The sequence below is a fragment of the Melospiza melodia genome, chromosome 8 (genome assembly GCF_035770615.1).
Source record: "Melospiza melodia melodia isolate bMelMel2 chromosome 8, bMelMel2.pri, whole genome shotgun sequence".
NCBI classification, from domain to species: Eukaryota; Metazoa; Chordata; class Aves; order Passeriformes; family Passerellidae; genus Melospiza; species Melospiza melodia.
In genome coordinates this window covers 28,171,774-28,196,349 of record NC_086201.1, presented here as the reverse complement: position 1 = coordinate 28,196,349, position 24,576 = coordinate 28,171,774, and the positions used below count along the sequence as shown (strand labels likewise).

Here is a 24,576-nt window from a genome sequence, read left to right as displayed (position 1 = left end):
ACACCTGTATTAGAGGTGGAACCATCTCCACTGAAAAGGGATAAGCAGATACATCTCAAAAAAAGTCAAATCTAAGTTGGGTTACAACAGAACAGTCTCTAGAGCAAAACAGTGCTCCTGGTTCACTGTATGGAACCTGCACAGCAGCTGAAACTTCCTGGCCACTGCAGCCGAGTGCCCAGAAGGTACTTGGGCTGAATCCATGGCTCTCTGCAGACAGAAACATATGTCCTCCAACAGTCACTGAGGAAAAAGCTGACAGAACAGTAACTCATTGAAAAAATATGAGAGCATGTTCTGCAAAACTTATTTAAGAAAACTAGAACAAATGAAGTCACTCACATTCATGCTTTACAAAGCTATAAAGGGAGATGCAATCCATGAAAAAGCTACAGATTTAAATCCTATTTTTTCCCATCTGAACCTGACAGACAACTGCAGAAATTTAGCAGTGCTATGTATGTCCTGCCTGTTGAACTTTTCTGTAGTGTGACAGTTCAGTGAACTCAACATTTCTGTTTGGACATTTAGCATTCTCTTCTCTGCATCACTTTCAGCATGTGCATTTTTGATTACTTCCTACTGGGCAGTAGCAAACAAGCAGCAGAATGCAAGGGCCAAAGCTGGCAGCCCTCAGGTACTTGCCATCTCTCTCAGCAGGTGTATCCCAGACTTTATTTTACAGGAACATTAGGCAGACCACCTACAAAGTGACTTACAGAAAGCTTTTTAGCTAAAGTAGGATCAATAACAGAAAATGCTTATGTCCCACTGGTCTTTCCGTCTAACCTGCTTCAAAGGGAATGTGGACAAATGCTTGTTCAGGTAACAGAGCATCCCTATCCCTACCAGCCCCACTCACTTTGCTGCCAACAGAGATTCTTATTTAATAAGAATCTGAGAACTATTATGAGAACTATTATGCTCCAGTTTGGCAAAGTAACTATAATGTAACCTTTAAAACAAAACACTGGGGTATTATGTGCATAAGGAAGTCAACAAAGCCTGCCACAAATGTAAAAAATACAAGACTTGATCCTGTTTCAGTTATTTTTGATGCTCAAAAATAGCTGTTAAGAGACAACATAAAAAACCAGCACAAGAATAATAGAAGTATTTCTAACTCAGTGAATATGTCTATAAATAGAGTAGGGACAATAACCATGAGTCCCCAGACAGACCACTGAAAGGGCACTGGTTGCAGGGCACTGCACAGATGAATGTTCCAGGCTCAGAACAATTCCATGTGAGAAAACCATGACCTTTACAGAATTTAACTGGTAAAATTCTGAATGGTAAAAATATAAAGATTGGATACAAGTAATGAACTAAATTCATAGAACATTCATTAACATTGACCATTATGGCCAAAACCATTACAAAAAATAAACTCTGTTCATACTTCTAGTTACAAGTAGCCCTTAAAAGATAAAAGTATCTGAAGTTCAATTATTAAACTGGTATTTTTTTTCCTTCGATATCTATCAGCTTTTAACAAAAAAAAAGAGAGCTGGAAGTCTGCTTTGCTAGCTATAAAGTAAGGCATTTCAGTCTGAATACACTATTTTTGCAAAAGTTATAATTTCATGGAAATAGGAACTGAATACCAAGAACTCCACATAAAACCTCACTTTTAACATGGTACCAGTGTAATGCAAGCACATATATTACCATGTCTTCTGAATATATCTCTTAGTATACTCATGTTCTTACTCATGGGGGATGAACAGATCGAGACCTGCCCTGCTGAGGGCTTGGGGGCAGCTGGTGTAAGGGAGTCTGGCCATGACCCAGCCATGGGCACTCCCAGCCCAGAAAGCCAAACGTGCCCTGGGCTGCATCCAAAGCCCCGTGGGCAGCAGGGCAGGGCAAGGCAGGGGATTCTGTCCCTCTGCTCTGAGATCCCACCTGGAACCCTGCATCAGCTCTGGGGCCAGCACAGGAGGGGAGTGATTCCACAGGAGGCCACCAAGAGGTTGGAAGAATGGAGAACCTCTCTTATGAAGACAGGCTGAGAGAGTTGGGTTTGCTCAGCCTAGAGAAGAAAAAGTTCTGAAGAGAACTCACTGCAGCCTTTCAGTACTTGAAGGCAGCTTATCAGAAAGATAGGGACAGATTTTTTACCAGGTACAGTGGATAATGGTTTTAAACTAAAATAGGGTAGATTCAGACTAGACATAAGGATGAAACTTCATACAGTGAGGGTACTGAAATGCTGGCATATGTTACCCAGAGGGGTGGTAGGTGCCCAGTCCCTGGAAGCACTCAGCATCAGGTTGGATAGGGATCTGAGCAACCTGACCTATCAAAGAGGCCCCTTTGCAGGGAGGCTGGACTAGAGACCTTTAAAGGACCCTTCCAACTCCAACTATTCTGTGATTCTATGGCACAAATGAAATTTTAGTTCAAAACACACTGCATCTGTGCAGTCACTGCATCCAAGTATCGCAGTGTGGCACCAGAAGTAATTTAACCACAGAAGTCCCAGGGGAGATTTGGAAATTATTGATGTGACAAGACTGGCAGTCTCTGGATGAATCCCAACAGCTGCCACTGTGGATTATTGCTCACAGCATCGAGCCATAGCACTGCTAAAGAAAATATATGCAAATCAATGTATTTCTATTCTACTGACAGTAATGACTATGACATCAAACGGTATAAATAACAACAAAGGTAGGTAAAGTAGGTGAAGGTGCTTCTTGTGGACACTGTAATTAACACTCCTGGGACCAAAACTACAACTTATAAATACAAGGCCAATACAATCTCAAAGCAGGCTCTCAGCCTAAACCCATGTTAATAAACCACGCAGGACCATGGCAGAGAATCAAGAGTGAGCACATGCCCATCCACAGTGCTGAGCTGTAACCACCCCCTGCTTTACCTACTGGAATATGTACAGCTTTTCACTTCTGGGCACACTGCACATGCAAGTGCATAAGCACCAGTTCCCTGCTGCATGGCAGTGACTGTCCTATGCTGATCTCCCTGCCATGGCATCTCCAGCATGACCTGTCCTCCTCTGTACTGCAGAAACCTGACTTGGGAGCTGCAGATTATGAATGAGCAGCAGCTGATACCAGCTAGTCCCAAATGAATCTCAGGCTTCTTCTCACGTGTTTTTTCTATCACCAGCCTTCCTATGGATCATTTCACTCCATCTTTCTGTTACCTCTGTTCTCTATATGGAATACCATCACCATGCCCCAAAGGATATTGTGCTTCCATCCAAAGCTCACAGACAGCCATACCCAGAGAAACACTTGCCATCTGAAATCATTTCTGGGGAAACTGAAACCTCCCTTGCACCAGAGAATAAAGGCCCAATGTACTTAGAAACCTGAACAGCCTGATGCCATGCTAAATACCAGATGACCATACTAAATGCAAAAGCATTAAGCTGTGTTGCATTTTCCCACTACTGCTACCTGTTTAGGATAATACTCCTTGAACTTTTTTCCTTTTACGGGAGGGTGAAAATTGTAGAGCTGGGTTTAGCAATCCTTCTGTAGTTTACACACCAAAAAAAACCTGAAGGAGCCATCCAGCGAGTGAGTCATTGTTTTCCTTCACTCACATTTTAGCAAGTCTCAGAGCAGGATGTTTGAAAGCCACCTCTGCTATGTGAGGAAACAGCATATCAGGCATATTGATCCTCAAACTCACCTTCTTGAATGTCTAAAATGACTGAGTTCCCTTTCATGCCTACAAAGCATTTTTGCTCCTTCCCCAGGGAAAACCAAGAGGAACAAACACCTGCCTCTGTACTGGCTGGCTCTGCAGTTCAGAGCCACTCACACTGTCTCAAGGTGACATCTTAAGGACACTGGCTGTTTGTGATGGTGAGCTGGACCTGGTATTTTGCAAATATTTTTCTTCTCCTCTGCATAATATTTCCTCCCTCCCCTTCCTCAGTCACTCCCCTCAGAGGCTGCTTGTTTTTCTGGAATACATTAAGTTCATTTCTCTTTATTTCACTGTTGATTCCTTTGATTCTCCCTTCCAGGGCAGAGCCTACAGAATTTTTGTGTTGATTTTTGTCCGAGGCAAATAGAGTTTTCTTTGATCATTCTTGTTTTGCTAATTTTGGATGCTTTGAGGGGAATTAACGTCTGTTTTCAGTACCAAGAGGAAACTCTCCCCTCCCTTCTTTCTGCAGGTTGCTTGATCTGAATAGAGCAGATGGCAAACTATGCCTTTACATGTTACTTTCTTGGAAAAATAGGAGATATTGAATCCCCAGGGAAGGATTTTTAAGATGAATAAATTAAGTGATCTTAACACTGAGCTACAATACTCCAGACACACAGTAATGTGAAATTCAGAAAAATGTTTATCCAAGTCTACCTTTAAACATAAGCTCAAATTTGAGAGACCTTGGTGAAACTATAAATAAGTTTATAATTATGCTCATGGAAAAACAGATTCCCAAACTGAGGCATAAAATGTTTTTCTTAAAAGATACAAATCTTTTTGCAGAAAGAGTCCAAGGCCTAACCCAGCTGACTCCCACTGACTAACATTAATGCAATTAAAATGGAAATACTCCTTCTGCATGAGATTTGTTTGCATATGGCTCATTAGCAATGCTATAATTCTCTGTACTTCACCCTCCAGAGATATTACTGGTGAACAGATACATAATGTCCCTAGGCTGTGACACTGCCAGGGAAAACCCACATTCAGAGTCTTTGGTTTAAGTGCATGCTGACTGAACACACAACTCATTATCCAACATTAGTGACTTACATTCCCTTTCTTCCCAAAACAACATGACAACTTTAGGCCACTTTTGAGTGTAAATCCTAAAGGATTATTGTAGTTACTTAGCATAAGTCTGTTAATGAGCATCATCATTGCCAGAGCAGGTTCAATGTTTCTCAGGCTTGCAGAAAACATTTCCTTCCTCTCCTTGAGTACAGGTAGAGCAGGAACCTGCAATCATGTAGGTGTCACAGCACAGGGCAGGGAACCTGCAATCATGTAGGTATCACAGTATACAGGTGGCAATTAAGTACTGTTCTCCTCTACTTGGTACTTGGTGAGGAATACTGTGTCTAGTTTTGGGTCCCTTGGTTTAAGAGCAAAGAGAAAATAGAGAGTGAAGAGCAGAGGGCAACAAAAGTGATTGGGATGGATAAAATGTGACATATGAGAAGAGGCTGAAGGAGCTGGCCCTGTTTAGTCTGGTGAAGAGGAGTTAAAGGCAAGACAAATGTTACTATCTCTACTCTTTCCAGTTCTATCAGAGATTTTAAAAGGGGCAATGGCCCCAAATTTAAGCTATAGCCATTCTTATTGGATGTCACAGAAATCTTTTTAGCTGTAACAATACTGCAGCACTAGAACAAGTTACCTACAGCATCCACAAATCTTTGTCCTTGAAACCTTCCAATAAAAACCACACTTGAGCAGGTCAAATATTGGTCCCAGCTGAGAGCAGATTGGATGCAACGAGTATTCCTGTGCTGTGGCTAGTCTCCAATTGAGTTTAGACTGATCCATTTACACATTTGGTTCATGCTGGTCCCCCAGACGCTGCCCCCCTTACGTATCTGCTGCTTCAAACATGCAGGGATACTGGTAACACTCTGCTGAATGTCATTACTGTGAGGAGCAAATATGATAAAGCCCATGCACCATGACCTGTACCTCATGTATTCTACCTCACAGCAAATATTTTTCTAAATATAAGAAATATACAACTGGAGAGCTCTTTCCCAAATGTGGAAAACAATGGTGGACTAAAGCATCAGAAATAGCTTAAATTTAATAATCTGGCACGTGTTTACTGGAAATGGTAGACTCCTCATTTGTCTCTCCCTCTTGCTGTGACAGGGGCATCACATGCAGTGCTAGACTGAGAGACAAATCATATCTCCACCACAACAGAAGAAGGAGGGTAACAGGGGAGCTAAGTTTGGCACAGGCTGGGCAGTGCCAGGTCTGCAGGGGGTGGCAAGGACCCCACAGCACAGCTCTTCCCACACCCAGCCTGGCGCTGCACCACAGCGACAGCGCGGTTGTACCTGGAGGGCGCAGCCACCTGCTGCCTTTGCCCCTGCTGGGACTTACTGAGCTGAGGAATAGAAAACAAATGGAAAAGAGCAGCCGCCTGTAGTTGCATCAGTGTTGCTTCAACACCTATAAGTTACAAGGAAAAACCTTGCTGAGCAAACATGGTCACAGATCTCTCGTTTAAAAAGTGGAATCAGAAATTTGGTAAAGTGTTTCAGTGCAGTTTTTGACCTCTCACTAGAAACACCAGTGTCACTGGTGACATATTTATCTACCATACCATGTGCTATAGCAACATATGCTCATGAACACTCCCTTTTACAGTTCTCAGCTGCTGCACAATTGCTTGTCTCTTGTTCATTGCATGGCAGCAGAGGTGCTTGTTAGTGAAGCTCACCATGACTGAAGAACACACATCCTGCACTTCCTATCAGCTGACTGTGATGTGCAGTTAGTTGCAAACTGCAAAAGTCAGCTGCAGCTGATTAAACTAGAAGTACTTGAAGCATTAGTTTGGGTTACTCACATGAAATGGAAATATTATTCAAGAGCCTCACCTCAATACACTATGGAGCAACACATAGCCAGCTAAAAGATACAAACATCCCTGAAGGAGTTCATGTACAAGAAAGATGAGGCAATGAACTTTACCAACAGACATTTTAATCTGCCTTAATATACAAGTGTCTTTGGCACCAGGGATGTTAATTATCTTTATTATTTTCTTGAGCATTCTCTTCAGTTCAATCATTGTAATGTAATGAACTCCTAAAATGGAATTTAATTTTATCCTATTCAGGCCCTTTTTCTTTTTTTTTTTTTTTTTTTGAGAAGTATGCTGTGTAACACATAGGGCAACTTGGCAAGATTCAATGATGAGTTCTAGAAATAGGAAGCATTAATATTTATTTTTAGTAGAGGGTATACAACACCTCTTAAAATACATGTATTACAATTCTATCAGTTAATTGGAATAAAAACTTCTGCCAAGACCTACAGTAAGCAGCACTGCAGCGTTTTACTTCATTGCAGTGAAGTAAGGAGTGGGAGTATTTTTATTTTTTTTTTAACTTATGAAAGAGGATTCATTACTGTGAGGCTAAACAGGTGGTAGAGCAACTCAGAGCTCTTCTGGGACTGATTGCCACTTTGATGCTTGGCACATCAGAGTTTCCAGCAAGCTCTGATACAACATCCTACGATTAGAACCTCCGTTTCTTTAGGATCATATGCTTTATATGGTAGGATAGCACAGCTTCATCAAAAAGCAATAAAAAACCAACAAAGAAAAAAACCCAGCCCACAGCAGAGTAGTTCAGCTTCCTATAAACCCTGCTCATCTGAGGGAGTGGTGTAGCTCTTCAATTCGAAGCTTGACTACCACACAGTTCAACTGAAGGCTTTTTATTTCACTCACAAAAAGACTCTCAGTATTTCCAAACTGCCCAGTGGATTTTCCAGCTCAACAAATCTTCAGCTGAGAAATTCTGATGCAACAGAACAGGACACTGGCACTTCCTAGAGTCAAATCCAACCTTCCCACTAACAAACACATCAGCAAGCACTATTAGCTTACTACCTTTTCCTTCACACACACTTACCATTAATATTTGGCCAGCTGAAATTTGGAACTTCTGTGGGAAGGGACTTCATCTTTCAATGTGTATATACTACATCACATCACACAAGGCAACTCTTTCCTCCCTTAAAGTGAAATGTGCTGTCTTAGAACATCACTAGAACACAAATGTACCTCTAAGCTCAACTCTGTTTTTATGGCGCCCAGCAAACGCGCTGGAAAATGCTCCCCCCGAGAGCAATACAATCAATTCCCCTGTTTCATCAGAGGGACTGATGAAATGGGTATCAAATGCCACCCTGCTGACCTGCCTTGGAATATGCACTGCATAAATAGGTACTCACATTCCATAAAGTAGGGGCCAGGTTCAATGCGCCACACAATTTGTCCTTTTTGCGTGCCAGTCACTCCCCGATTCTTGGAATCCCAGAAATTGGCTGGAGAGTTCTCATCTGAAGGAGGGAAGACAAAAAATAATTTCAGCAAGCAGTATTTAAAATAGAAGTTTTCTTGGCTTTCTGTTCCAAGAGGCTCAAATACAAAAAAATTACTGTATTAAATTAAAAAAACAAAGAAATCAAATTAACTGGCAAAAGATAAACAGCTTCTCTTGTACACTTGATAGATCAATTTATGCAGAGTGAGCAGACAGACACACAGCCAAGGTAAATATATGGCTTCCTGTAAAAGGTGACCTGCCAAGGTACAGTATTAAATTCCAAAACTTCCCTATTCCAACAGAGAGGCTATTGGAAGTGTATAGCTGATGGAAACTGCATCCCAGAGTTACCACACCATGTTATACACCAGTCCCGCTCTGTAAAAATCTAGCATTCATTTCCTAGCTGGGAAATGCAGAATTGTAAATAGGGGTATCCAGTTAGAGGCCCAAAGTGCAGAATTGTCAGTAAGCCAGAGCTAGAAAGGAGAGACTCAGCAACATACATTCAGAGAAAACATTCAAAGCAAACTGTATCTGCAGAGCAGCTTAGCAATATCAGTTTTACCCCTTCTCAAATTAGATTTTGTCCTAACAAACACAACTCTTAGGGCCGTTTCATCTTTCCAGCCTGTATTCAGACACCCAGAACACCAAATGAATGAAAAAAACCAATGAAAATGAATGAAAAAGCTGTTTTAAAGGGCAAAAAGGTTAGTTCTGATGACATGGACAAAGCTGGCATAAATCCAACTTAACTCTTTTGTACAGGAAGTTCTTTGGAAGTATGTATTATGACATTTTTACCAGTGCATTTCAGCAGCTGTTTGTTAACTAGACTAGACAAGATCTACACCTATGATGTCAAATATAACATCCTAATTCTTTCCAGTGATACTGCACATTCTTTAATCTTACTTTTTTAAAAAAATCCTTTTATTATATACATTTGAATGTATTCCACAAATTTAAAAAGACTTCACTAAGAATCTAGTCTACTGTGGCTTTATTCATGAAGTTCATATCCATTCAAGCAGTTTCATTTGTCCTTTGGTAGGAACTCTCACATAAGATTACAGAACTGTCGCCTACATTTTAGATGTCCATTTATGAAAGACTAATAAACAATGCAGCTTTCTTACATTTCTCTTAAAAATATGAGCTCACACTGAAGATTCTCTTCCTCCCTTTCACTCTGATGGCTCATCTCAGTGTACATGAATTATGATGAGTGCAGTCTGTACATCTCATCCCACCAAACCAACACACAGAACACGACCACACACTGGATTTCTGCAGCTGCTCAAGAGAACTTACACACTGCCCAAAACCTAGAGGAGCTCTGGAGAATCAAGAAGGGGTCATGGCAAGCTACTGACATTTTAAAGCCTCCAGCCATGGATAACTTTGAGAATTTTTAGAAAGCTGATGTCTCAACACCTCATAATCATGACACGTCCAGGAGAATTTCACAATTATCTCAATGACAAGAGGGGACAGGAGGGTTCTCCTAACACTTGTGATCCTCAAGCTTGTAATGCCCTCAGGCTTAACTTCTCGTGCAGAATCAACATGATAGGACACAAACTGAATGCATCAGAAAGTCAGGCACACAGGCAGTAAAATCCTAAACGGCATGTATTTATTCTTCATTACAGTAAAAAACTTTCAGAGTGAACAAAGCTGCATCTCACCCATGTTTTTGCTGGGGTTTTTTTCCAAAGCTGTATAAAGTAGAGCATTGAATGTACAGCCTATAAATCACCCCACAGGCCTTATAAAAAAATCTCTATGTGGTTTGCAATGACACTCTAACCAAAAGAATAGACTGTTGATGAATTTGTTTACTTTTTAATGTAAAAAGGGCCTTCCTATCCCAAGGCTCCCTATTTTTTTCCAGACAGAACACTGGGAAGCCATGAGATACAGCTTAACTTCCAGCAACACTACATTAGTGACTGTTCTGGTCCACCATATAAACCTGGTTATCCAAAATATCACCCCAAAAGTGAGCAGATTCTTTAAAAATTCCAGTTAGCTGAAACACAGAGTTTTAAGCTATTCAGCATTCTCACTTCATCTAGGTAAATGAAGACACATTCCTGACAGTAAACATCTCATGTAACATGCTCTAGTTCTGAATTTGCTGTATTCTGAATTTGCTCTAGTTCTGAATCTGCTCTGTATTTAATCAACTGGAGAAGAGTCTGTTCATGATTCCAAGAAGAAGGACAGATATTTGGTATATTATAACCATAAGCTTTTTTAACAAATGAACAAAGCCTGAAGCAATGAAATACATCTTTATTGGTGAGATTTCCAACAACAAGGCACAAGCAACTGGTTTGGTTTTTTTTAAACCAGTCACAAAGCAAAGTCAATGGCAATTTTTACAGGGATATTAGTAAGCTTCAGAAAAGGTCCTCCATGAACTGAGTCTTAAATTCCCAGCTGGTGGTTACAAGAAGGCAGAATGCTTTCTTTCACTTTATTTAATAAAATCCCACATTTACAGAAGTGCCTGGATATTCAGCCCTTTCATGAAGGAACGGACTCCTTTGCAGCAATGAAGACTAAATCATTGATACTCTGCCCACAGGCATGCTGCCACTGCAACAGAAGGTGGTGGAGACAGAGGGATGGAAAATGCTAACAGACCATTGCCTGTCAGCAATCGACTCAAGTTACAGAATTTATTTTGGTCAGATCTGACTTTCTTCTGAAACAGATGGGTCTTTTGTACTTTTATGATGCTATTCACATAGGGGAAAAATAACATTACTAATGCATATGGAAAAATAACTTCAAACATCAGTTCATGGATTTTAAAAAGAAAAACTGAAGGAAAAAAGTGCATGGCGTGAAAACACTGAAGTACACAATAATCATGAAAATATTGACCGAAAAAGAGGAAGCATTTAGGAGCACAAAGAGTAACATCAGAATTATCACTCCCTCATTTTCTCTCTTCTCCCAAACATACATGTATACACAGTCTCTCTCTCTCCATATATATATATATATATTCCATAGGGAACTTCAATTCTAAGCAGTTCTATTCTCCTTTTAGCACATAATTGTGGCTGTTTGTGAAACTGGCGGCTGTTCCAGAATCTGGGCCAAAGAGTAGATATAAATATCCCTTCCCAGAACATAAAATATGCAACAAAATACTGTCTTACTGCATCAGTATCTTGTCCAGTGAGGCTACACTTCTGAAAGAAATAAAACAATGCAAGATGCACACTTTCTCTCTATATTCAGTAATTCTTAGACAAAAAATACTACAGAACAGAAATTCTCAGTGCTGCAACCCCTGTACAAATCAGAGTATTTGAGATAATGTTTTACAACAAAAAGTGGGTAACAATAAATGTATCACTGTGTGTAATTTCACTCTGAGTAATGCTCCTTGAAATCTCTGTAAAGCAAAATCATTCTGAGTAACAGTGTTTCTTTATTTAACTACTAAACAATCAGCCAAACCAGGCATTAAGAAAAGCTGCACTGGCACACTGCTGGCTCTCCCTCAACTTGTCCCCCAGGACCTCCAGGTCTTCTTCTGCAAAACTGATTTGCAGACAGTCAGCCCCCAGCCCATCCCAATGTCAGGGGTGACTCCTGTTTGCCCATTTCTGCAGCCTATCTGGCTGCACAATCATGTTTTATCATCTGCTGCTCCCAGTTTTGCATAAGGATGTTACAGAGTGTTGGAAGCCGTGCTAAGCCACTGGCTGACATCAGGGGTCAGGAGGCTTCTGAGGAGTTCACATTTTGTTCTTTGTGTCTAACATCTTTCATTATTTCTGTCTTAGGAAAAAAGGATAAACTACCTGAAACCCATCACCTCACAGAGTCATCTTGCATAAATTAAAACAACAAACAGATAAACAATCTATCTTTCATAGGACAGATGAAGAGGAACTGCTAGTGATAAATTATCTGAAACAAGCCTTACAGTCCCAGTGCACAGTGCAGGCAAACCAGCACTCATCTTCTGGTCCCAGTTTCTGTCAACAGTAGTGTTAGGTTTTGTGATTAAAGGGTTGCTTCCATCAACATAAATTATTTTTATTCTTCAATATGCCAAAACACTATAGAAGTCACAAATTCCTGGTGTGGAAACATCATTGATTTAAATTTTTTCCTGTGCAATAAGCAAAGGTCGCTACAGCAATCTAAGAGGTTCAAACTTCTGCATTCTGATCTCTTTACTCTAACACATTTATAAAGACGCTCATTGCAGAGCAAAGGTGATGTTAATAGATTCTGGTTGTCAACTTTAATTATATACAACTTAACAATTTTCATCTTTCACTACCATATATGGCTAACTCACAGCTCTTGAAAAATCCACGCAGCTTAGCTCAGAAAAGATCAATCATGTTGGTAACACCATTGTATCCCTGTATAATTCTCTTATCCTCCTTTGGGATTTACATCCCAGTCTCTGATTTTTCATCCCTTTCTGGAAGATGCTTTACACAAAATCTTTTGAAGTGTTTGTATTGTTCAATTGCAATTCAAAATTTTAAATTAAGTTCATATTGTCAGAATGCTGACTTCTTTCACATTTTAGGCTGATGTCAATAAATTTTTGGCACTGAAGATGGTGTGTGCAATGCATTCAGTTATTAAGAGGAGTATTGGTACCAAGCTTTTAAAGCATCACTCTCATTTATTTCTCTAGGCAGGTCTTCTCTTACAGCGAGGATCAGCAGTGCTGGAAGGGTGGAGAATAGCAAGGCTACGTCTAGTTTTGTCCAAGGCTGAGATCTGTGGATCTGCCATCAGCTTCCCTCATAAACACCCTACCAAGAAGGGTCTCCTACCTATTTTACTCCATCATTTCACTTAGTCTTTAAAAGTAACAGGTTTGTGGTTAATTTGCATTGGAGAATATTTCTGAACTTGATTTTAAGCCAACCTCAGGAGATCTCTAGGATGGCATTTCCAATGTAAAACAAAAACCTAACTGACGTGCACTTTACAGCATTGCTTCCAAATACCTCAATCTCAATGCCAGCAATTGCACTCTGCTCTTCAGTGTGAGCACACTTCCAAACAGTAAAACAGACTGTCACCAAAATGTAAGACTAACAAGAACATTCCAAAGAATACATACAGTGGATTTGGGGCAAATGACTAGGAAAGTCTGCAACGCTAACTTTGGTGCAATATTTTCACTTTGATAACCTCTAATAATTTCAATTCTAGAAATACTAGAAATAAAAATCCATGGGTGATCAATAAAGAAGTAGTGTTTACATAAAGAAGTAAACTGCGTTTACTGATATAATGAACTAAATATATATTTCTTCCTTATACCCAAAATATGCTTAAAAGCACTTGGAAACTATATTAGGACACATCAAAAGGAGAAGATAAAATTTATCACCTGAGGCCTCACTCCTTTTCTAGAAAGTCAATAAGTAAATTAACAGGTTCAAGGGTTTCTACTGCAAGCAATCACTATAATAAATCACATTATGTCAATCAATTTAAAATACACTAGGTATCAGTTAGTACTGTATAAACAAATATTAACCACTAAACCAGAGCTTGTTTCTCTGATTTTCACACTTTGCCATCTCAGCCTGTGAACACAGGTTACCTGGTAGAACCAAATATTTCTCATGAAAGACAGTACCATTGCTGAAATTAAAGATGAACACTTAGTTGTACCTTCTAGCCTTACCTGGCCGTTCCAAAGGATGCCTGTGGATCCTAAACTGCATTCCTCCATCAGAGCCCAATTAACAAAGTGAAGAATAAAAACAGTAACGTTTTAGAGGACGGATATAGAAAACAGCATCCTTGTCCCAATCACAACCAGTGCTTTCTACAGAAGTTGCCTTCTGGACCCAGCTCGTGCAGCTCAAGTTTGGAGGCTTTAGCTGTGTGTTGGCACTGCTGCATAATCTCAGCTCCACGAGGCACGTCTGTCCTCTCCCTTCCTCCTGTCACTTGAAGGAAAGGCTTTTAGAAGGATGTTCTCCAGCTCCGCGGCAGTTCCGAGCAGTTCCACGCCATCATCTGCCTTTCCTCCTTTATCCCAGGTTCCTCTGGGTTCAAGCAGCGCGTGCTAAGGCACAGAAGGTATCACGTCCTTCAGGCTCCGCTATTTGCAGCCACTCCCCTCCCAAGGGTACAGGATGCCGTAGCCCCATCCTCCCTCCACTTCCTTCCTTGCCTTGGCCATGGGAGGATTCCTCAGCATGGCCACGGCCCCGCAGCACGGGCGGGCTGATGTAAACAGGAGGATCCTGAAATCCTAGAAATGACGGCAAGGCAGCCACAGCAACGAGCACAGCGGGAGCTCGCTGGGAGTGCTGGCTTTTGTTTACGCAGTATTTTGCTCTCCCGCATGACTTCCCCACAAATCCAGTTATTTCAGGGAAGAGGGGACTGCTCCATGACGTCTGGCTGGCATGGAGCTGCCTTAATCCCAGGATAACTCTGCACAGGGCACTCCTGGGAGTGCAGGAGGACAAGCAGTGGCAGAGAGCTTCCATTACTACCTCTCCTCTTTCAGTGTGGTAAATGCCACCTCAGGAGCTTGGACTAGCCTCTACTCCTCCAGATGCTCCGACTCCTCAATGGCCTCCTGGTGAAACAACTGCAGCTGACCTAAAACTCATTCAGCCAGTGGCAAGGACCCAAACCGTGCCAAAGCAGTCGCAGCACCTCAAGAACCAAAAGGTTCCTAAAGGAATCTGCAATCTGGTCTGTAGCCTGAGATCAAATTTTTCACAGCACACATTTCAAGAAATTGCACACTTGTGGAGCTGTAGGTCCAGGCTCTCAAAACAAATTTTGATTTTCCTAGTAATACCCAGATTTAAAAAAAAACACACAAAAAAAACCCCAAAACCAGTAAAAACTCCTTCTGTCTCTTATAGGAGTATCTGTTCTTACTCAGCTTGAAGATTTTTCAAAAACACTTCCAGTCAAAGAAATTAGGATGGATTCTTTGCTAACAAAGAGATGAAAGCTAATGTATTGCTTTGTGCTTGCATGAGCACCTCTAGGAATTGTATCTTCAAAGGACAGAAGGTAAAAGAACACCAGAACTGGAAAACTGTAAGAGAAATCTTAACACCCAGCTGCGTACTAAATGGCTGGAAACATTTCTCCCTCTCTCCTCTCTCCCAACAGAGCAACCCCAAAAAAGGCTGAGAACAAAATTCTTGGACAGTCTTTAAAGTTCCCTAAGCAGCTGCAAGATCCTACTAGCACAGCTCTCTTTACTCTTCGGAACACTTTGGATAAAACTTGGAAAGGAACAGAAATACAAGACACAAGCGTTCAACTGAGAAAAGCAAGAGCAGAAAAGAGGCAGAGAAAGGTACAAGAGATGCTCTTACAGCCTCACACACAAGAGAAGCTGCTGCTGCAGCTCTTCCTGAAGGTAATCATGCACTGCCAGAGGGTGCTGGGCAACACTCTGAATTCCACCCTGGACACAGCTTCTGGTCTTTTGGTGCCACAGTCCTGCTATAGTAGCAGTGAAGAATCATCATCATCCATAATCATGACCCATGATCAGAAAACAAAGAGGTGTTTGCTCCTCACAGCACAGCAGCAGTTTTTCCTATTCCACAACCAAATTTAAGGGTCATTTACCTCCACTGATTGTCCCTGAGCTGTGGGCAAAAAGCAGAACAACTCCACTTGCATTCCCTCGTATGCCTCTCATGACTCACTACATACATTAATATGCTGCTGACTTTTATTGCACTCTATTGCTTTATGCAGCAAGAGCCATTATTAATTTTTCTAGTTGTTACTGACAGGATGGCCAAGAATAACATCAACTTCTCTAACACTTCACTCCTACTTCAGCTGCAGAAGCAGAGAACAGACACCATACCATACACCCAATCCAAACACTGAACTATGAAACCTTTTTGCTATTGAAACGTAATAGAGTGGGAAAATCCTTGCTCTCATTTTCATACACAGCCTATATTCTGACACGGGTCATTTCCTCCTTTCCAAGAATTATACCCCTACATTTTGATTCCTTCTTTATGTACACTAACACTTCAGCACGGGGATCAGAGCATCTCCATGTGCCCTCACACAATGTGGTATTTCAGGGCACAGCAGCAGCTCAAAGGATTAGTTAACTAGAATGCAAGACACAAAGATACTGAAAAAAAAATAGAAGTCATTTCTTCAGACATATGACAGTAGAATGGCAGGAATAAAGTGGAATTCCACTTCTCTGTATTCAAAGGAAAGGCATCATTGAAATTCAAAGCATTCAAAGATAAAAATAAGCCCTTTCACCCATCTTACTGGCAGAAATTCAAAAGCGTAACAGGAGGAAGGAAATGACCTCAAGCTTAACATCTTTCCTGAAAATCTTACTAATCCTCCTTCATAAACGACATGCACTTCATTCCCACCTACAGTTCAGGTTTCAAACATGTGCCAGACCCACAGCACAAGTGCCCTGTGCATCATGAGCCACCTGCCAGCTGACCTGGCCCCCCTGGAATCCACATCCTGCACAGCACAGGGACACAATGCTTGGCTGTTCCTGCACTGCACTACTAAAGACTGGCTACAACAAGAAGGGCATGAATGTTAGAGCAAAAATTAAGCTAAAGAATGACACTGAATAAAACCCTGACAGATGGTACTGCATACCCTTAGACACAAAGACTATTAGAGGCTGCATGATATTGCATAAGACTCCCAACATCTTTGCAAAATGCTAATAAATCACCTGCCATTTAATTCTTGAGGTCCAGCTAGCTGTATGTGGGGGGAGATATGGCACGGGGGTGTTTCAACCTCTTCCTGAAAGAAGCAGCACACAGCTGAGGCAAAAGCTGCACCACCTCTCCTGTCAACGCACAATCATCTCAGCTGCTGATGGGTCAGGGGAAGTGATGTCTGCAGAAGATGGAGACTGCCAAAAACAGTGGCCACCAGACAGGGAACAGTTTGGAAATTAAGATTTAGGCCTCCAGTGGCTACCAAAGTCGGACTAGGTCGATATTCTAAGGTACTACAATCACTTAGCAGGCTATTGCATTATAAAGATGAGAGGACATGAGGACAGCAAAGATGCAAGCAATACACTAAGGAAAAAAGAAGCCTGTCTCTCTCCAGTAGCATCTTTTTTTTTTAAGCACTTCACTGCATCTCACATCTTGGTAAAAGTCAGATAAACTCATCTTCACAACCATAATTCTTTCTCAATATGCTCCTTACTGTTACAGCCTGTCTCATTCTGACACTCCCACAATCCTGTATTCTACAGGAGTTTTTCTTGCTTTTAACAGTAGCAAGGCCAAGGGCAAAAAACCCAAAACCGAACTCCACAACAACAAACCCTGCATGCACCAATATCCTAAAATCCTGTTATTCTGGGACAGGAGTGTTTAGAATATCTAGAAACACATGCCATTTTTTCCTAATTAACATTTAAAGGTTATTGTGGGGTTAAATGCTGTCAGAGCTAAACTAAAAAAGAAAAAAAATAAGAAAAACAAAACCTGTATCTAACCTTTTCTGTGCCATAATAAATTTGCCAGTCTAAGTTTATTGTGGAATGTTTTTCATCATTTTCCTCCTCAGCCACAGCCTTATATGGTGTCAGATAAGCACTTGTTTGCTGGCAGCACACGAGCTGCTGAGCTTGCTTAGCTGCACGCAGAAGAGGTTTGCAGCTTCCAAGGATAAAGGACATGCACTTTTATCTGTGACCACATTCCCATCACAAATCTTTGCCAGAAAAAACTCAAAAATATAACAAAGTATTCCTGCTGTGGAAGATGTGATACCAGCAAAGCCATGCTCTTGTCTACATAGCCTATCGTGCCCCCGGGAAATTCTGTTGGTAAATAAACGCTACCAACAAAAGCACAATTTTGCTACTAGCACAGCTGCACTTACAGAGAGGCTTTCTGTGCTGTGGCTGTCTTCAGACACAGCACATGTAATCCTTCAGGCAGCAGAAAAAGTAAGGGGTCATTTATTCTATGGCCTGCATGCTGGTTTATTCATTAACCAGCACACATCTGGTCCTGTATGCAGACACGAAGTGCAGAAAGGTCCCAGAGAAACCTGCAGTTTTGCTTGATGTTCATTTTTAGCTGGTCAAACATTCTCAAGTGGAAACAGTGGAAACCACTTCAGGAAAGGCCACATGGTTATGGCCATCCCCCTTCCCTCCTTCTCAGCCTCAAAACGTTCTTGGAGCCATTCCCACTCTGCAATCAGAACATTATTCCCATTCAGTCTGCTGCTGCTCTCTGGCAATAGTCACATTTTCATCTTCTGAGAGTGGGAATATTCAGGAGAGGAGAAATTTGGACAACACTGAATGGCCTTAAAACACAGTAGATTGTACTGAATGATGTAATGATCTCTTCTGGGTTTAATTTCAGTAAAATATGGGCTCATTTGACAGCCATTACTAGCTCATAAACTAACCTTAGGTGCACTTCATTCCACATGTAGATCTTCTGTAAATTACTTATACCTCAAAAAGAGGCTTTTCTTGTGGAACTGTCAGCAAACACAATTGCCATAACTGAGAGGACTTCAAATAGAGTTGATGACTGTGTTCTATTTTTACTTTTTTGTTGTTTGCAAATCTAAAAACTAAAGACCATTTTGAGTTATTATGAAATGTACATCTGCCCTTTAAACACTATACGTATCACTGCAATGCACAGGAAAAGCACAACAGGCTAGAAGAGATTTCAAAACCATATGCATGTTATTTTAAATCTGCATTTTCAAACTGTTGCCAAGTGTCATTTGTTCTGTTTATATTAATGAAATTTTAAAATCAGATAGGAAACAAGTACTTGGCAACTGTCACTGAAACATTCAGCTTGAGTACTCACCTTCATTTCCAGGCAGCATTTTGCAATATGCCTCATGTTGGCCACCCATGAAACAGAGTAAAATTCATTACAAGCATATTTGCTGTTATTGATCTGTAGGTTTGCACAGAACATTATCTAGTTTTCTGCTTTCCTTTTTTGCTCATCCTTCTGCTTCCTTTTCCTTTTTTCCCTCCAGCTTTTCATACAGCAGAAGAAAGTACCCTGTTTTATACAGAGTTTACAGTAGCAATGGTAAATTATTATTTGAAACCCAGCCAGTGTTAAGACAGGTTCCCTACCAAGTAGCTAAGGGAAGTATCAAGCCTGTTACTACTTATCTAATAACCTACAAAACTTTTTGTCCTAATTAACAGGAGCCATTCCATGTCTAATTATTAGCAGCCATCCTGTTTCCCCTGCCCTACAACTTAATAACGACATGTGAATACTTTATAAATTCACATAAACTTTGCAACCACTTTTTGACAAGTACCATGCTTATTTACCCTTTTCATCCTCTGGTCCTAAAAAGTGAGGTGATGATAAATTGTAGGCATCTATAATTTAGGCTACATGGCCTTTAGGTTAATAAATTTATCAATTCAAAAAACTCACCTGACAGATGATCCTCAAAATTGGTGAAAAGCCAGAACTAGTTACTCATCACATCAATAATTTGAAAACCTCATTCTAGCTTACTCAAGTGACACAAATCCCTCAATTTCTGCAATTATCTTCTACAAAAACTGACCTGAATTCACTGGTGCATTATCCACCTGACATGCTCTTTTCCCATTCATATTCTAACAGACCTATTACTGGCAGAAATATTTACACTTTACAAATGCTAGAAAATATTGGTACAGCTCAAAGGATGAGCTCAGTCATGTCTCTACATCTAACATCTTGATCATCAAGACCTTCCAGGTACTTCAGAGATACAGACCAACACCAACCAGCCATAAGCAGCTATACCCAGAAACTAACTTCATCATCTTTACTTATCAAAATAAAGCAAGTCATCAGCTCAAGAGCAGTGTCACTCAGCAAGGGCTCACACTTCTAACCCTCTAATCATATCACAACTGTCAATGAAAGAGCTGCAGGCCCAAATAATTCATTAGGTATTTATAATACTTCTCAATAAACTGTACCAAAAAAATCTTTAATGTATATATGCAATCAAAAGGCTAAGTTCGGTAAACACATTTCTTTTCTAGAACAGAACATAAACATGCAACTCAGATGAAAGTACAAGAGATTAAAGGTTTGTATTTCTTCTCAAATCCCCACAAGGCCATAAAGTATCCTAATGAGCTGAAATCTCATTTGTGGGAAGCTCTCAGATGTGTGATGAGAAGGAGGCACTCCCTTGCCAGATGGCTGGCTCTGCTCACAACCATGAAGGAGAATGACTGTAACCACAAATCCGAATTAAGTGTTTGAACTGCCCACATATGTACACCCTCCAGCAGTTCTAACAAGTAGCTTTTGCCAGTGAAAGTTTCTACCAGAATTACTGAAAGTTTTCTGTAAGACATATTAAAAAAAAAATTAATTGATCATTAGCAAGGGTGCTAAACTCAAAGCACAAACCCTTTTGAATTACAGAGCCAGCATCACCAAAAAGCTGACCCAGCCTTTGCACACAGTGATCCACCAGCTGCTTTATGGCCAGCTAGTTGGATATTCTCATTTTGCTTTTGATACCAAGTCCCACCTTCAGCTTTCCCCACAGTTCTCTTTCCTTTCCTGGAATGAACCAGGAAGGGCAAAGTATGTGCCAAACACACTCCCCAAGAGCCCTGTGGAGCTCATTTAACCCTCAATCACTTTTGCATTTTCAGCCCTTGTTTTACTTGGTGTTTACTTAGACATTTCTTTTTTTGGCGTGTGATTGTGTGAAAGTGCTATTTATTGCCTGGAATGAGGGCTAAAACAAGAAGCAGTACACCCACAGAACAGATCAGATACAAAAAGTGTTTTCCTACACACAACAGCTGACATCTAGGAATCCAGGAGGTTAGTTTCAGTTTTGCATTCTCAAATGGTTGATGGTTTGAACCCTGAACCTATTATGATGGTATAGAAATCTCTAAATTTTCAGCAATGTGGCATCCTTCAACACTGGGTGGAGAGAACTGACTCATCACTGAAAGGAGAGAAAGGACAGAGCCTTTTGATTCCTCAGCTTCACTTTCAATTGCACTTGATTATTGCTTACAGTTTCTGACATTGATCAAAATTCTTCTTAGCCTGTTCCAACCTTCTGACAGTAACAATATCAGCCAGCATTTCACTTTCAGTGCTCAAGTCCATTCCTAAAAATGCTTTTTTTTTTTTTAGAGAAAAAAAATTCCTTTGCCAGTTTCAAGCAAGTACTCATTGCCTTTTAGAAATTCTTCTGGTTTCTGAAACTTGTCAAAAAACATTCTATTCTGTGTCTCTGCAGCACACATCTCTTAAGGATCTTGTGGGATTTTATATTCCCTTAGCAGCTGTTGTTTTTAAGTTTATCCTCAATATTATGAGTTGTTTAAGCGGGAATGCAAACTAGTCTATTGTCATTTGCCAGTAATAGGTTTCTTAGGGAATTTATTAGAATGTCAGGGACCTTCCTGGTTTGGAATACAGAAAAATGTTTATATTCTGACAATATCCTTTTGTCATGCTTCAATGTCCCAGTAATTTAACCCAAATGTAGAAGCAACCAACAAAAAGAATAAATGGTCCAAGAATCTGAGCTCATTATGAAGCCCAAAAAACCTATACAAAGACAACATGTTTTCTAAGCATTTCGTACTAATGCTGCACCTGAAGTAAAATCCTACAAGTGTTTCCAAACACATATTTTGATCCAATGAGCACAGCCAGAACTACTCAGTGTGGTAGTATAAATCCAAGAAGTGGGCAAGCAATACACAAAAATAACAAAAAAGGTATCTATGGGATTAAAAGTATATAAGAACTTCAAACAAAAAAGATCCATTCAGGTTGGTTATATCTCATCTAACTAGCCACAAGTTTGTACAGTGAGCTGCAAACCTTGCTAATATTTGTGAACCAAGTCCCTGGGGCATAATTTTCAGCCAAGCTGTGGTTTCTACAGTTTACAGTTTCTTACATTTTTGCTTAATTTTATATTGTGTGTCACTGATTACTTGCAAACACAGACTGTCCCATTTGGGGATCTGGCACTAGCATGCTGACATTGCAGAATTTAACAGCACAATTAGGGAAGCACTGTAGTCACCAGGAGATCAGGTTCTTTGGATGAGCATATGACTGAAGTCTGACCCAGTTCACTTTACAGAAGCACATCATGTTTTTTTCAGTCCTGTCCACCAAACAGTATAGCGTGCTTATACACTGAATTAATCTTTAAGCAGACCCAGGATAATCCAGAAATAGATCAGGAGCATAGCACATTCCAAATTTGCACATACACTTTCAAAGATGCTATTTTTGCAAGGTATACAGATGGAGGAAATAGAATGTGTTCACTGCTGTCTCAGTGCCTGCATTCTTGCACTGTCCCTGACCTGATTCAGGCTCCCTTGGACTGCAGCCTGGGGATTGTTTGACAGACATGCACAAGTTTTTTATTAGTTCCTTGCTGAGACCACCAAACCTATTTTGTCACAATGAGCCAGGAGTTAGTCGTGATGGCTTTAGCCACCTATTTTTGCTGATTTCTCTATCACATTTGGGATATATCATCTCTTTTGCTCAAGTTGGAGCTGCAAGGCAATCTTGTGTCAAACATTGTTTTTCTTTCCTGCATTCCTGCCAAATAAATCAATAATTTCTTCAGATTCTTCAACAGGGATGCCTCTATTGATGCAATGCTTTTGTTTGTTATTTAATAAGCCCTGACTATACTGTCCTTTTGCCTGCACACACTGCTACTTCACTCCTAAAGGTTGTATCAAGAAGCTCACAGATCACAGTACCAAACTACCACGGCCAACACTTATGCTCCAACAAGAGAAATGTAGCAAGTTAATTGTTCACCACCACAAATTACAAGCAACAATCACTGACAACAACCACAAAACCAGAGACAGATTCTGTCTCCTTCCACTGCAGTTGGAGCTGTATTTTGTACCTGCTTTTATTCAACTCTCACTGTTTGGAGACACTTTGCACACTGACAGGGTCAACTCCTTTGCAGATATTCCAGGCTTTCTTCTCTCTGCTGTGGTGGGCATGTATTCAGATTGCCCTCGAGTGCCTGACAGTGCACGTCACCTGTCTGGAGATGCATGTCACCTCTGTTTAGAGATGTGGTATTTACAGCCTGCATCAGGGACTTTCTGTGCAATGCACCAAATCAGGGCAAGCTGGCTTATTACTTGCTGCCTCAGAGCTCAAAGTTCAGATCCAGATCCAGACATCGAACTTTTTAAATATTAAGGGCCATCTGGTTTTACTTTTAGTTAGGCTCATCAGACAGAAAATCCCAGATCATGGTGTTTGGTGCTGGCTTTCTCATTTCTGTCCCTGAGTTGCTGAGTAATCCTTGGGAAGCAAAGAAAATCCTGCATCCTGTGCCTACCTACTGTGTATGTTACTAAAATGGTGTCCTCTTACTTATTTTTAATGTAACTATATAAGACTGCAGTCAGCAGCCAGCACAGTGACTCAGCAAAGCCCCAAGCAAGGAAACCTCCCTGCTAGGACTCCTGCAACCCAAAGGAAACATGGCCAGGCCCTGGGCCTTTCCTTACAGAACAGCCTCACCTGCTTTGGGCACCTGCAGGACACTCAGGACACTCACAGCAAGGGCTCCTGGAACTAGAGTGCAAATTGCTTGTGAGTACTAAAATAAGGACCAAAACCTATGCAGCCTTCAGATTTCAGTGTTGTTTTATCAAAGTTTCATAGTCCTTAACTCAGCACCTTTATGTTACTCCCATTTATTTACACTTAAGTTCAACAACATCCTTAATTTTTCACTAAAGAGCCTGCCTGTCACATCCCCATCTGCACCTCTCACACCAATACCTGTCAGTCTAGAAGCATGCCCCACAATCCTAACAGGAAAGCTCAGGTGCTCACTGGGGATATTTGTCTCCCAAATCTTTTTGGAACCTGGATAGAACAGATTTTTCAGAGACTATCTGTTAATTAGTATCCACAGAACTATCAAGGGCGTCTGTGATGTCGAACACAGTATCCTCTATTCAGTAAGCAATTTATTTCAGGAGGTTGACTCATTTCCTTAAAGCTTTTTGAGCTATCTGTTGTGACTGAAAAAAATTCAGAAAATTTAGAAGTACTCAAGGAAATGAGCCAACACATCCTGGAAGAAATTCATCCAATATACACACACAATAAGATAAGTCAGTCTTAGATTTCTAAAGAAATGAGCAGGAAGGAGTTCTAAAAGAACCTGAAATATTTTCTGTGAAACGCAATGTTTGTTTCCCATCCTCGTAACTCTCCTCACGCCCACTTTAACAGCAACATACTATGGCTAATCAGGAAATGGTTCTCCTAAGTTTGTTTTCTCCCTGCAAAGACAAAAAAACCTTCCCTGAAACAAATAAGTGGATCTCCCCTATACTTAAATTAAAAACACTGCTGCCTGTATGCCTCCTGAGAGCTTTCAGACCCTGGTGCTTACCCCTAGAGGCACAGAGTCCGTGGTCAAACCATAAACCCAAGAGAGCCTTTACCAT

General features: G+C 40.7%; 1 protein-coding gene across 2 annotated transcripts in view; it reads right to left on the bottom strand.

Moving 5' to 3' along the window:
• The window catches only part of HECW2 (HECT, C2 and WW domain containing E3 ubiquitin protein ligase 2), a 143,761-nt gene that overhangs the window by 63,768 nt on the left and 55,417 nt on the right, over positions 1–24,576 (bottom strand). The window contains exons 1-2 of one of the 2 annotated variants that reach the window (XM_063162473.1): positions 13,738–14,181; positions 7,945–8,052 (exon numbers count right to left, since the gene is read on the bottom strand). In XM_063162473.1, the coding sequence (XP_063018543.1) occupies positions 7,945–8,052; positions 13,738–13,777 (148 nt within the window). In that variant the 5' untranslated portion in view covers positions 13,778–14,181. Of the gene's footprint in view, positions 1–7,944; positions 8,053–13,737; positions 14,182–24,576 lie in introns of those variants that run through there. The other variant, XM_063162472.1, reaches the window with a different exon arrangement.